Source organism: Panthera leo, chromosome D2 (assembly GCF_018350215.1).
Source record: "Panthera leo isolate Ple1 chromosome D2, P.leo_Ple1_pat1.1, whole genome shotgun sequence".
In the NCBI taxonomy this organism is placed as follows: Eukaryota; Metazoa; Chordata; class Mammalia; order Carnivora; family Felidae; genus Panthera; species Panthera leo.
Window position 1 is genome coordinate 29,877,110 of NC_056689.1, and position 12,110 is coordinate 29,889,219.

The 12,110-nt window shown below is 45.6% G+C and overlaps 1 protein-coding gene across 1 annotated transcript in view; it reads left to right on the forward strand.

The window, feature by feature from the left end:
* Positions 1-1,495: 1,495 nt before the first annotated feature.
* Positions 1,496-12,110, forward strand: part of HK1 (hexokinase 1) — an 88,230-nt gene continuing 77,615 nt past the window's right edge. Inside the window, exons 1-2 of the mRNA XM_042907415.1 lie at positions 1,496-1,605; positions 5,174-5,224. Coding sequence (XP_042763349.1) covers positions 1,579-1,605; positions 5,174-5,224 — 78 coding nt within the window. The 5' untranslated portion in view covers positions 1,496-1,578. The remainder of the gene's footprint in view (positions 1,606-5,173; positions 5,225-12,110) is intronic.

A 12,110-nucleotide genomic window follows, 5' to 3' on the forward strand; every position in this document is an offset into this window, starting at 1 on the left:
TGAATTATTACTATATCATTCCTGAGTAAGCCTTTCTGAATATGAACTATAAGATCTCTACCCAGTGTAACCAATAAAAAAGTAATGCGGTCTTTATTAATTGACATGAAAGCTTTCATAATATTTTCTTCCATGGAAAAAAGAAGATTTAAAAAGAGTATAAGAGCATGATTCCATTTTTATGTTGTTTCTGGCCTGCGGTTATCTGGACAAAAATATAAGGAAGGATATGGGCCAGAATCTTAACAGAATTCATTTCTGGGGCACTTGGGTGGCTCTGTCAGTTAAGAGTCTGACTCTTGGTTTTGGCTCAGGTCATGATCTCATGGTTCATGGGATGGAGTCCAATGTTGGGCTCTGTGCTGACCGCACAGAGCCTGCTTGGGATTCTGTCCCTCTCTCTCTGCCCCTCCCCCATTTGTGTGTGCATTCTCTCTCAACATAAACTTAAAAAATAAATAAATAAAAATAAATGTTTTTAAAAAGAACTTATTTCTATAGGAGTAAAGGTGATTTTAATTTTTAAACTACTTGCCTGTATTTTGTGACTTTCTTGGTATGATGAGTGTGCATTGCTTTTATAATTAGAGAAGTGATTTTTTACCCAGAGCTACACCCTACCCTGTTTAAATTAGGGGAAAAGAATGACACTGTGGTGAATATTGCACTTCTGAAATTTGGGCTTTGGAGTTGCCTTGGCTAATGTCCATTTCTATTGGATTTCTGCCCTAAAGCAAGACCTTACTTTCAGATCTCTTTGTTTTTTAATTAAAAAAAAAAAAAAATTTTTTTAACGTTTATTTATTTTTGAGACAGAGAGAGAGACAGAGCATGAACAGGGAAGGGGCAGAGAGAGAGGGAGACACAGAATCTGAAACAGGCTCCAGGCTCTGAGCTGTCAGCACAGAGCCCGACGCGGGGCTCGAACCCATAGACCGTGAGATCATGACCTGAGCCGAAGTCGGACGCTTAACCGACTGAGCCACCCAGGCGCCCCTGTTTTTTAATTTTTAATTTTAAAAAATTTTAAATCTTTATTTACTTTTGAGAGAGAGAAAGAGAGAGACAGAGAGAGACAGAGTGCAAGTGAGGGAGGAGCAGAGAGAGAGGGAGACACAGAATCTGAAGCAGGCTCCAGGCTCCGAGCTGTCAGCACAGAGCCCGACACGGGGTTGGAACTCACAACCACAAGTTCATGACCTGAGCCGAAGTCGGACGCTCGACCGACTGAGCCACCCAAGAACCCCTCAGATCTCTTTGAGAGTAGACAAGGCTGTAGTTGGTGAGGAGACACCACCTCCAGACAGGGCTCCAGTGAATTTCTTCTAGAATAGTATCCTGACATTTTACTTCGGATTACGGATCCTTCTGGAAACAGGGGCCTGAACCTGCCCCCGGTCCTCAGTAGCAATGTGTGTAGCCTCCCGGCTGGTGAGGAGAGGAATGAGACTGACGAACCCTTGACTCTTCCTCCTTTGGGTTTGCTTTTCTCCAGGCCTCCTAGCCCGGACTGCTGAGAGCAGAAGAGAAGAAAGAACCAGAAGAGAAGGAAGAACCCGGGCATAGCAGGTGCCCACCATGGGGCAGAGCTGCCAGCGAGGATGCGTAAGCTCTCCCCTTGCTTTTCTCTAACTTCACGTGGCCACTTGCACCGCGCAGCCCGGCCCACCCTCCCGCAGGCTGTTAGGTCAGGGTCCACTTTATAGGATGGAAACCCAGACCAGGAGCACAGCAGAGACATGTTATGGGATGAGGCAGGAGGCCCTCAGATCCAGCCTCTGACTCTCTGTGCAGTTTAATTTTTACCTGGGCCAGATAGGTCCTGACCAAGGGGAGCCCAGGGGGTCATTCACGTAACCCCTCGGTTAATCACTTCTTAGATCGTTACACTGCAAAGTCATGAATGTGTGTCGAGAACGGGAGTGTGGCCTTTTCTAAGACAAGCCTTCCATGGCCCTGTAAAAGCAGAAACCCATCCTTGCCTCTTACAGAGAGCCCAGCTCCTCCCCTGGATGTTGAAACAAACCTTGGAAAATGTTTATGGGACAAATGATGTTCTGAGTAGCTGGCTCATTTTCAGTTAACCTGTGCTGCAGAGGGTCCCTTTGGGGCAAGGACTACCGATGCTCCCCCTTTACAGTCTGGGAAATCGAGGTACAATGTGGTTTAAGCCCAGCAACAAACACACAGCTGGGCCTTAAGGAATGCCCCGGGGACAGAATTCCCCCAGAGCAGCATGTCAGTCACTGCTGTGAAAACTTCCCTGGTCAGTGCGTGGGTGACAAATTAGCTCCCAGATAGCATGTGAGAGTGGGGAGGAGGGACCACAAACTCAAGCAGCTGCTGTTCCCCTCCATGTGAGGGGGGGGAGGGGGGTGGCAGGCAACTTTCCCTCAGTCCTCCGGGCCCGGCTTGAAAAGGCCCCCTTCATCTAAGGAGGGCTTTGCAATGTCCAGCCCCACATCTTTCCTACCTCGCAGGGCTTTGAGAGAATTGAATTTGACCCCGCTTCTCACACCCAAGTGGAAACTCAGTGTCACCTTTGTAACCTGACCAGTTACAGTGAGCAGGGGAGGCCGCTAAATACATAAACCTGAAAACTCCTTGGGTCCCCGTCCCGCAATGCCTGTTCCTTCTCTCCTCCTTCTCTCCTCTCTACTCCACAAACAGGGTGAACAAAGCTTTGCCTGCTCTGGGAAAGGAGTACCTCCAGCCCAGGAGATTTGTCTGGGATGTCATCGCCACCTCTCGTGGTCCCCACTGTCCCCTTCCTGTGCCCCCACCTGGCCTCGCAAGCCTCGGGCAGGATGCCACTGAGGGTTTAAAGGAGGCCAGGCCTGCTTAGGAGAGGTGGCACAAAGCAGCCAGTGTCACAGGCTCCACATGGCGGTCAGCAGGCTTGGGCACCGGCACTTGGAGTTCAGTGTCAATCTGTGGAATGTCCAGCGGGTCCTCTGTGGTCCTTGGGGGTCCAGAGAGGGGAGCACAGGCTCGGGGATCTCAGACACGAGTAGAAACCCAGGAGTTGGAAATCGGTTTGAGTCTCAAGTGGTGCGTGTGAGTTGTAGTTACTGCCCCGTGTCTCTAGGAGTCTGTGATCTTTACTGTAACTTTCTACGAGCAACGGCTCTGTGCCAGCCCCTTCTCACGGTCTCCTTAAATGTTGACAAAGTTCCAATGAAGTAGGCAGCATTCTCATCTCTCAGATGGGAACCCAGAGGCTTAGGAAAGGGAAATTCCTTGCCTAATTTTACACAGCTCATCAGTGACAGATCTAGAACTTCAACTCAGGTCCCTCTGGCTCCAAGTCCGTGCGCTTTCTGCCTCCACGACAAACTCAAGGCGGCAGGTGAGGCGTGTGATGCCAACCGTAACTGCCGAAGGACATTCCTATTTCCTATTTTGAGTTGGTCCAGGTTTAGAAGTGTTGTGCTCTGGATATTGAATTCCCACTCTTTTTTAAAAAAAAATTTTTTTTAACGTTTATTTATTTTTGAGACAGAGAGAGACAGAGCATGAGCGGGGGAGGGTCAGAGAGAGAGGGAGACACAGAATCTGAAACAGGCTCCAGGCTCTGAGCTGTCAGCACAGAGCCCGACGCGGAGCTCGAACCCATGGACCGCGAGATCATGACCTGAGCTGAAGTCGGACGCTTAACCGACTGAGCCACCCAGGCACCCCTGAATTCCCACTCTTAATCTAAGGCAGGGCCAAAAATGATACGGTCCATTCAGTTCCTTTCTCCTTGGCTCCTTGCTTGTTCCAAGCTACAGAGAGTATTTTGTGTTGTTTCCTTACGCTCAATTCTCATGACAGCCTGTAAATATCTGCAAGGCTTCTTTCGAGCCCTTTCAGTAGCTAGTCTGCTCTCATGGGTATCAGTGTAAAGCCTAGACTGTTTGGTTTTCAGCCAAGTGGAAAACTTGCCTAGATTGTCCTGGTCACTTGGGTTGCCTCTGGGATGCCTTTTCTTGCTTCCCTAGGACCATGATTTCTACAGAGCTTCTCTGATTAGCCGCCTACTCAGAAGAGGGCACGGTTTATTCAGTTCATGAACAATAATCATTTACCGAGCACCTGCTCTAGGTGAGGCAAGGCAGGAAGTGCTGAAAAGATGGTCTCTGCCCTTCAGGGAGGATCCACGGGTTACCCCCCGGCCTCTACGACCCCGATTCTTACGGGGACTGGCTGCATGTCTGTGGGCCGCTGCGCAACCTTCTAGAAACCCCAGGCCCCTTCCTTATAAAGTGGGGTTGCCTCTTGTGCTCTGTCACTTAGCATTCCTTGCCTTCTCACCACCCCACCCCCCAGACTGGTGGTTGCAAGAGTCCCAAGAACAGCAAGAGAGGGCCGGCCTGAGCACAAGCGTGGCTGAAGCTACTGCTTGTGTCGTGCTGTTACCGTCCTACTGGCTAAAGCCAGTCACACAGCCAAACCCAGAGTCGCCGTGGGAGGAGACTACAGAGAATAGTATGGGTACAGGGAAGAGAACCATTATGGCTGTTTTCCGCAAACAATTTCCTACATCTTCCTTATCCCTTCAGCCGCCATCATGAAGAAATCTACATGGGCCTCGCTCTTACTGGCAGCAGCTTCCAAAACCTGTGAGGCATGGGAAGTTGTAAGAGGGGTATGAAACGGCAGGATGCTAACTCATCCAGCTGGCTGCTACTTGATGGCCACATTCTCACCGTGTTCTTCTGGCAAGTATTGCATCCTGCAATCTTGGGGACACGGTGTGGCCAATGGTTCAGCAGGGACAGACCCCTGTGTTCCCATAGCTCCCCCCTACACCTCTCCAGCAGCTCAGCACTGCGCGTTCACTGTTGATTGACTCATCCGTCTTCCCTGGTGGATTGTGGGCTCCCTGCAGGCGGAGCCACCATTGTTTTTCATCTTTGAACCCCCCACTTCCTAGCACAGAACCTGCACATTCGTAAGCACCTAACCCATGCTGATGTGAATAAATTCACGAATAAGACATTTCTGAGCTCTGCTGTGCTTCATCCAGATTAGGGCTAATCATCTTAGAATTTACTCAGCGATTTCGGGGTTACTTACAGTTACCGTCGCTTTCTGAGCACGACTGATAAGTTATGAGCATCAATATGTTTTGAGTGCAAGTTGCTAAGATGCCTTTGTAACACCTTATTTTGTTCCGTGTTTCTTTAAGAGTGAAGAAGCATCTGAAAAGCCCATCAAGCCCCCACTTACTGAAGTTAAGGTAAGAAGCTTAAATGTCCTTTCCATTTCCTGTAACATTTTCTGTCAAAGAGAGAGCGTCTGTGGCAATTCCCTTTGGGCATTCTGACCCTGGTTCCAGTGAGCCAAGCAGCCCTATAATGGATTCCCCCGGGGGCTGTGCTGGGGGTGGGGAGAGCATCTACCTCTAACCTGTTCCTCCCCGGGCCCAGCCCACCCCACCCCACAGGACAGGTGCTTTGTGAGGGGGCCTTTGCTACTAGGTTGTTCTCCTAGCCCTTTCTTGGGAGCAAAATACTGAGTGTCAGAGCTAAACACAGGACCTTCCTGCATTTGGAGCTACATGGCATACCGACTGTGGGAGAGGCTCCGGAGAGAGAGAATACAAGGGTCTCTCCCCTGTCTTGTCTTTTCCCAGTGTGTCGAATCAGGCACGCCAGGAACTTGGTACCCATCCCCTCTGCACTTGAACACGGACAAGTTTCAGTTCTTTCCTATTGACATAGCCCAGATGGTTCCAAGTCAGAGAATTTTCTGTGCTATTTGTGATGGCCTACCGCCTGCCCTCTCATTCCCCACGCGGGCACTTGGCTGTGCCTTTAGAGGTGCAGTAGAGTGAATCTGAGGGGCGTTGCTTCATGGGAAGGTGGGGAGGTGGAGTACTGAAAGAGTCAGTTTGCTGGGAGAAAAAGGCAGTAACTTTTGATTTCTCCTGCACCTGGGTCCTCCTGCATCTAGTCCAAGGTGAGGTCCGAGGCTGGGCCTGGAATCACAGTCCCCTCTGCCTTGCTTCTTATTCCACCATCAAGCAGCCATATTCTTGTTCTTTCAAAAATGAAGAAGAGACTCCAGCCTTTGAGCACTTATGGCTGAGAAGCGAAGTTCAACATGCAAAAAAGGAAAAAGTTGCAGTGTGTGTCTTAGGAGCAGATGAGGGAGGGATCTGCCCTGTCTTGGGGAGAGAAAGAAGGTTGGAGAGAGGAGGTGAGATTTACAGACAGTCTTGAAGCAGAAGAAGCAATCTGCGGGCCAGGAAGGACATTCCAGGGGCAAACAGCAGCAAGGGCAAACGCAGAGCCTGTGAAAGATGGAAAGAAGCCTGGAGGCTGCCTGGTGTGGTACTGGTAGGGAAGGCAGGAAGGGAGGCTAATGACATTGGGTGGGACTGGCACTGGATGTCTGGGTAAGGAACTCTATGGAAGAGGCCCAAAAGATCTTTAGGCTGAGGAATCATGTGATTAAATTGTGTTCTGTCTGGGGCGCCTGGGTGGCTCAGTCGCTTAAGTGGCCGACTTCGGCTCAGGTCGTGATCTCGCGGTTCGTGGGTTCGAGCCCCGCATCGGGCTCTGTGCTGACGGCTCGGAGCCTGGAGCATGCTTCGGATTCTGTGTCTCCCTCTCTCTCTGCCCCTTGCCTGCTCACACTCTGTCTCCCTGTCTCTCAAAAATAAATAAACATAAAAAAAAAAATTGTGTTCTGTCTGGAAGCAGCAAGGAGCATGAGCCTTGAGCCTCCAGGAAACCAGACGGGGGGCGGGGGTGGGGTAGTGGGGCTGAGAGTAGAGACATCTCGAGAGGTGGTGTGTGTGCAAAATGGTGCACCTCAGAGTGGAAAGAACAAAGTACTACCAGTTCCATTGTTACCAATTTTTAAAAACCAATCAGCATGATAGCCTTGCTTGGTGAAACTTCTAGATGGCTACTTGTATCATCTTGTACTCAGGGTCTCTCACAATGAGGAGAGCCTGATAGGGGTCCCTACCTTTGTTTCCAGGGCTATTTTTAGCGTATTATGAGGCATCACCATCTTATAACCCCCTGGTTGAGGAAGTTTTATATATCATATTATCTGGATATATGATAGATATATGATATCTATAATACATATCATATTAACTAGGATGACCCTCACAAAATGAGCAAGTGGCTTAGAGAGGTTTCTGCATAGAAACTATGGATTAAAGCTAATGAACAATGGAGCTCCTGGTTGGATCAGTCGGAAGAGAGAGCGAGAGAACAACTCTCGATCTCAAGGTCATGAGTTTGAGCCTCATGCTGGGTATAGAGATTACTAAAAATAAATAAACTTAAAAACAAAACAATCTAATGAACAAGGAGAACATAAGAGCACTGATTCATTTCCTATCCCTGGTACAAGCTCCTCATCAGCCACATCTTGGGTTTAAAAGAAATAAAAGATCTGATCAGATACAATAAGTAGTCAGAAAAAGAAAATGGGCCAGGCTATTTGAATTCTGGCTTTATTCTGTATATCACTAATGATAAACTAATCTCTATGTATACAAAGGGCTTGAGATAATTAGGTAATGATACTATTAGGCCACTACATTTTAAAATAGTTAATTTCATCCTTGTGTCTTTTTTTAAAATTGAAGTATAATTTGCTAGCAGTCAAATGCATAAAGCCTAAGTGTTGGCTCAAGAAGTTTGAACACATGTATATACCTATATAACTACCACTCAGTTCAAGATATAGAATATTTTCATCACCCCCCAAAATCTCATGTCCCTTTCCAGCCACTACTTTCCCATCCCCTGTCCTGAGGATATCATTGTTCTGACTTCTATCACCATAGGTTAGTTTTCCTGTTCTTGAACCTCACTTAAATGTAATCATACATGTGTGCTCTTTTGTACCTGGCTTTCTATATTTTTATTTGCTGCATGTATTGAATTCATTCCTACATGGTCTTTTATATAGAAAATCCTAAGGTATACTCACACACACACACACACACACACACACACGCGTGCACGCATGCACATGTAGAATAAACACATTCAGCAAGGTTGCAGAATACAAAATCGATATATGAAAATCAATTGTTCTTCCATACATTTGCAAGGAACAATAAAAAAATGAAACTAAGAAAACAGTTTCATTTATAATAGCATCAGAAAGAACACAATACTTAGGAATAAACTTAAAAGAAATTCAAGACTTATATTCTGCAAACTACAAAACATTGTTGAAGAAAATTGAAGAAATCTAAATAAATGGAAAGACATTCGTGTTCATGAATTGGAAGACTTAATATTAAGTTAGCAATACTCCCCAAATTGATCTACAGATTCAACACAATCCCTATCAAAAACACAGCTGGCGGGCACCTAGGTGGCTCAGTCAGTTAAGTGTCTGACTTTGTCTCAGGTCATGATCTCACAGTTCATGAGTTCGAGCCCCGCATTGGGCTCTGTGCTGATCGCTCAGAGCCTGGAACCTGCTTGAGATTCTGTCTCTCCCTCTCTCTCTGCCCCTCCCCTGCTCTTGCTCTCTCTCTCTCTCTCTGAAAAATGAATAAACACTAAAAAAAAAATTAAAAAAAACTAGGTGGCTTCTTTGCAGAAATTGGTAAATTAATCCTAAAATCCATATGGAAATGGAAGGTACTCAAGTTAGCCAAGACATCTTGAATAAGAAGAAAGCCAAGGAATTCACGTTTCCTGTTTGCAAAACTTATAAAGCTACAGTGATCAAGACAGCATTGTACCAGCATAAGGATAGACCTATAGATCAATGGAATAGAATTGAGAGTCCAGAGATAAACCTTTACATTTACAGTCATTTGGTTTTCACAGGGGTATGAAAAAAAATCAATGGTGTAAGGGTAATCTCTTCAACAAATGGTGCTATGACAATTGGATATCCACATGCGAAAGAATGACGTTGAATCCCTACCTCATACCATATACAAAAATTAATTCACAATGGATCAAAGACCTAAATGCAATAGCTAAAATTATAAAACTCTTAGGAGAACACATCGATGTGAATCTTTATGACTTTGGATTTGGCAGTGGTTTCTTAATATGATACCTGTTATGGGCTGGATTGTGTCCCTCCACTCCCTAACTTAGATGTTGAAGTTTTAACTCTTAGGACTTCAGAATGTAGTCATATTTGGAGATATTTAAAGAGGTAATTTAAAACGAGGTTTTTAGAATGGGCCCTATTCCAATCTGACTGGCATATTTTCAAGAGAGGAAATTTGGACACATGAAGAGACATCATAGATGTGTGCACATAGGGAGAAGACCATGTGAGGATGGGGGCTATCTGCAAGCTGAGGAAAGAGTCCTTAGAAGAAACCAAACCTTCCCACATCTTGATCTTGGACTTCTAGCCTCCAGAACTGTGAGAAGATACATTTCTGTTGTTTAAGGCACCTAGTCTGTGGTATTTTACGAAAACGCTAGTAAATTAATGCAACACCAAAAGAACCCCAAAAGTGGAAACAACCAAAGACCCATCAATTGTTGAATGAGTAAACAAATGGTGGTATATCCACACAATAGAATATTATTCAGAAATAAAAAGGACTGAAGTCCAGATATGTACTACAATGTGAATGGACTTTAAAAACTTGCTGAATGAAAGAAGCCAGTCACCAAAGACCACATACTGTGTGATTCCATGTCTATGAAATGTCCAGGATAGGCAAATCTGTAGAGATGGGAAGTAGATTGGTAGTTGCCTAGGGCCAGGGAGCATGGGAGCTTGGGGGATGACAGCTAATGGGTACAATGTTTCGTTTGGGGATCACAAAAATGTTCTAAAAATGATTGTGGTGAGGATGTCACAACTCTGCAATTATGTTAAAAATCATTGAACCGTACACTTTAAATGGGTGAATTATATGGTATGTGAATTGTATCTCAGTAAAACTGTTACCAAAGGGGGAGAAAGCGTTCCATTTTTTTACCTGAGAAGTAGGAGTTATGTAGAGATCTAATATGATTTTTTTATCCTCTCACTTTCTTATAGACATTTGGGTTGTTTCTAGTTTGGGCTATTATTAATAAAGTGCTGTGAACATTTGTGTGCAAATGTCCAAATATGGACATATGCTTTAATTTCTCTTGGGTAAATACCCAGGAATGGAATCTCCAGATCATGGGGTAGGTATATATTAAACTTTTTTAGGAAGAGCCAAGAGCACCTGGGTGGCTCAGTCAGTTAAGCATCTGACTTGGGCTGAGCTCATGATCTCATAGTTTGTGAGTTCTAGCCCCACATTGGGCTCTGTACTGACAGCTCAGAGCCTGGAGACTGCTTTGGATTCTGTGTCTCCCTCTCCTTCTGTACTCTGTCTCTCTCTCTCACTCTCTCTCAAAAATAAGTAAACATTAAAAAAAATATTAAGAACAACCAAACAGTTCCAAAGTAGTGTCATTTTACACTCTCATCTGTCCCATTTATTTTCATGTCTGTTGCAGGTATTTTTTTTTTTTTTTGAGAGAGAGAGAGAGAGAATGAGAGAGAGCACAAGAGGGGAGGGGCAGTGGGAGAGGGAGAGAGAGAATCTTAACGAGGCTCCACACCTAGTGCAGAGCCCTATGTGGGGCTCAATCTCACAACCCTGAGATCATGACCTGAACTGAAATCAAGAGTTGGATGCTTAACCGATTGAGCCACCTAGGCACCCCTAGGTACGTTTTATAACATAAATAATACATTAGTGCAGTCGTATGCATTGATAGTTATAAATAAATATACAGGGGCGCCTGGGTGGCTCAGCCCGTTGAGCAACCAACTCTTGATTTTGGCTTAGGTCCTGATCTACAGTTCGTGAGATTGAGCCCCATGTCAGGCTCTGTGCTGAGACTGTTTGGGATTCTCTCTCCCCCTCTGACCCTCCCCTGCTCATTCTCTCTCTCAAAATAAATAAATAAACATAAAAAAAGTAAATATGCAGATTTCTCAGATACATGATCAAAACATTTTTACTACAGAGGATTCTGAATAGACCAGTTCTGTGGCCTGGGACTAGGAGAGACTTGATACGGCTAAAGGTTTTGCATTAGTTTTATAAGAGTGCAATAGCAAATTGCCACAAATTGGTGGTTGATTTTTTTTTTTTTTTACTATTTTAATTTTTTTTAATGTTTATTTTTTATTTTTGAAAGAGAGCGAGACAGAGACAGAGCATGAGCAGGGGAGGGGCAGAGAGAGAGGGAGACACAGAATCCGAAGCAGGTTCCAGGCTCTGAGCTGTCAGCACAGAGCCCGATGCGGGGCTCGAACTCATGGACCCTGAGACCATGACCTGAGCTGAAGTTGGACGCTCAACCGACTGAGCCACCCAGGCGCCCTTAATTTTTTTTAATGTTATTTTAATGTTTAATTTTTAATGTTATTTTAATTTTAATTAATTAAACAACTTTAATTTTTAATGAATAAAAGTTTTTAATTTTAATTAATTGAAAATTTAAAAATTTTAATGTTATTTTATTTTTGAGCAAGAGAAAGTGAGAGAGAGGGAGAGAGAGAGAGAGAACGAGCAGGGGAGGGGCAGAGAGAGAGGGAGACACGGAATCCAAAGCGGGCTCCAGGCCCCCAGCTGTCAGCACAGAGCCCGACAGGAGGCTCAAACCCACAAACCCGTGAGTTCATGACCTGAGCTAAAGTCGAACGCTGAACCGACTGAGCCACCACGTGTCTCGTTGGTGGTTTAAAATAACAGGGATTTATTATCTCACAGTTCTGTAGGCCAGAAGTCTGAAATCCGGGTGTCAGCAGGGCGGGGCTCCCTCCCCAGGGTCTAGGCGAGGATCCTTCCTGGCCTCTTTCACTTCTGGTGGCTCCAGGCACTCCTTGGTTTGTGGCTGCAGAACCCCCTCTCTTCTCTGCCTCCACCTTCACGTGGCATTCTCCCCCACTGTCTTCTCTTCTGCCTCTTATCAGGAAGGTCATTGGATTTAGGGACCACCGGTCATCCAGGAAGATCTTGAGATCCTCAACTGAGTTATGTATGCAAAGACCCTTTTTGGCAAATACGGTCACGTGCACAGGTTATGGGGATTAGGGCATATCTTTTAGCGGGCACCATTCAGTCCTCTACAGCCCTGTTCTAGCAGAAGGAATGGGGAGGAGAGGGTGGATTCAGG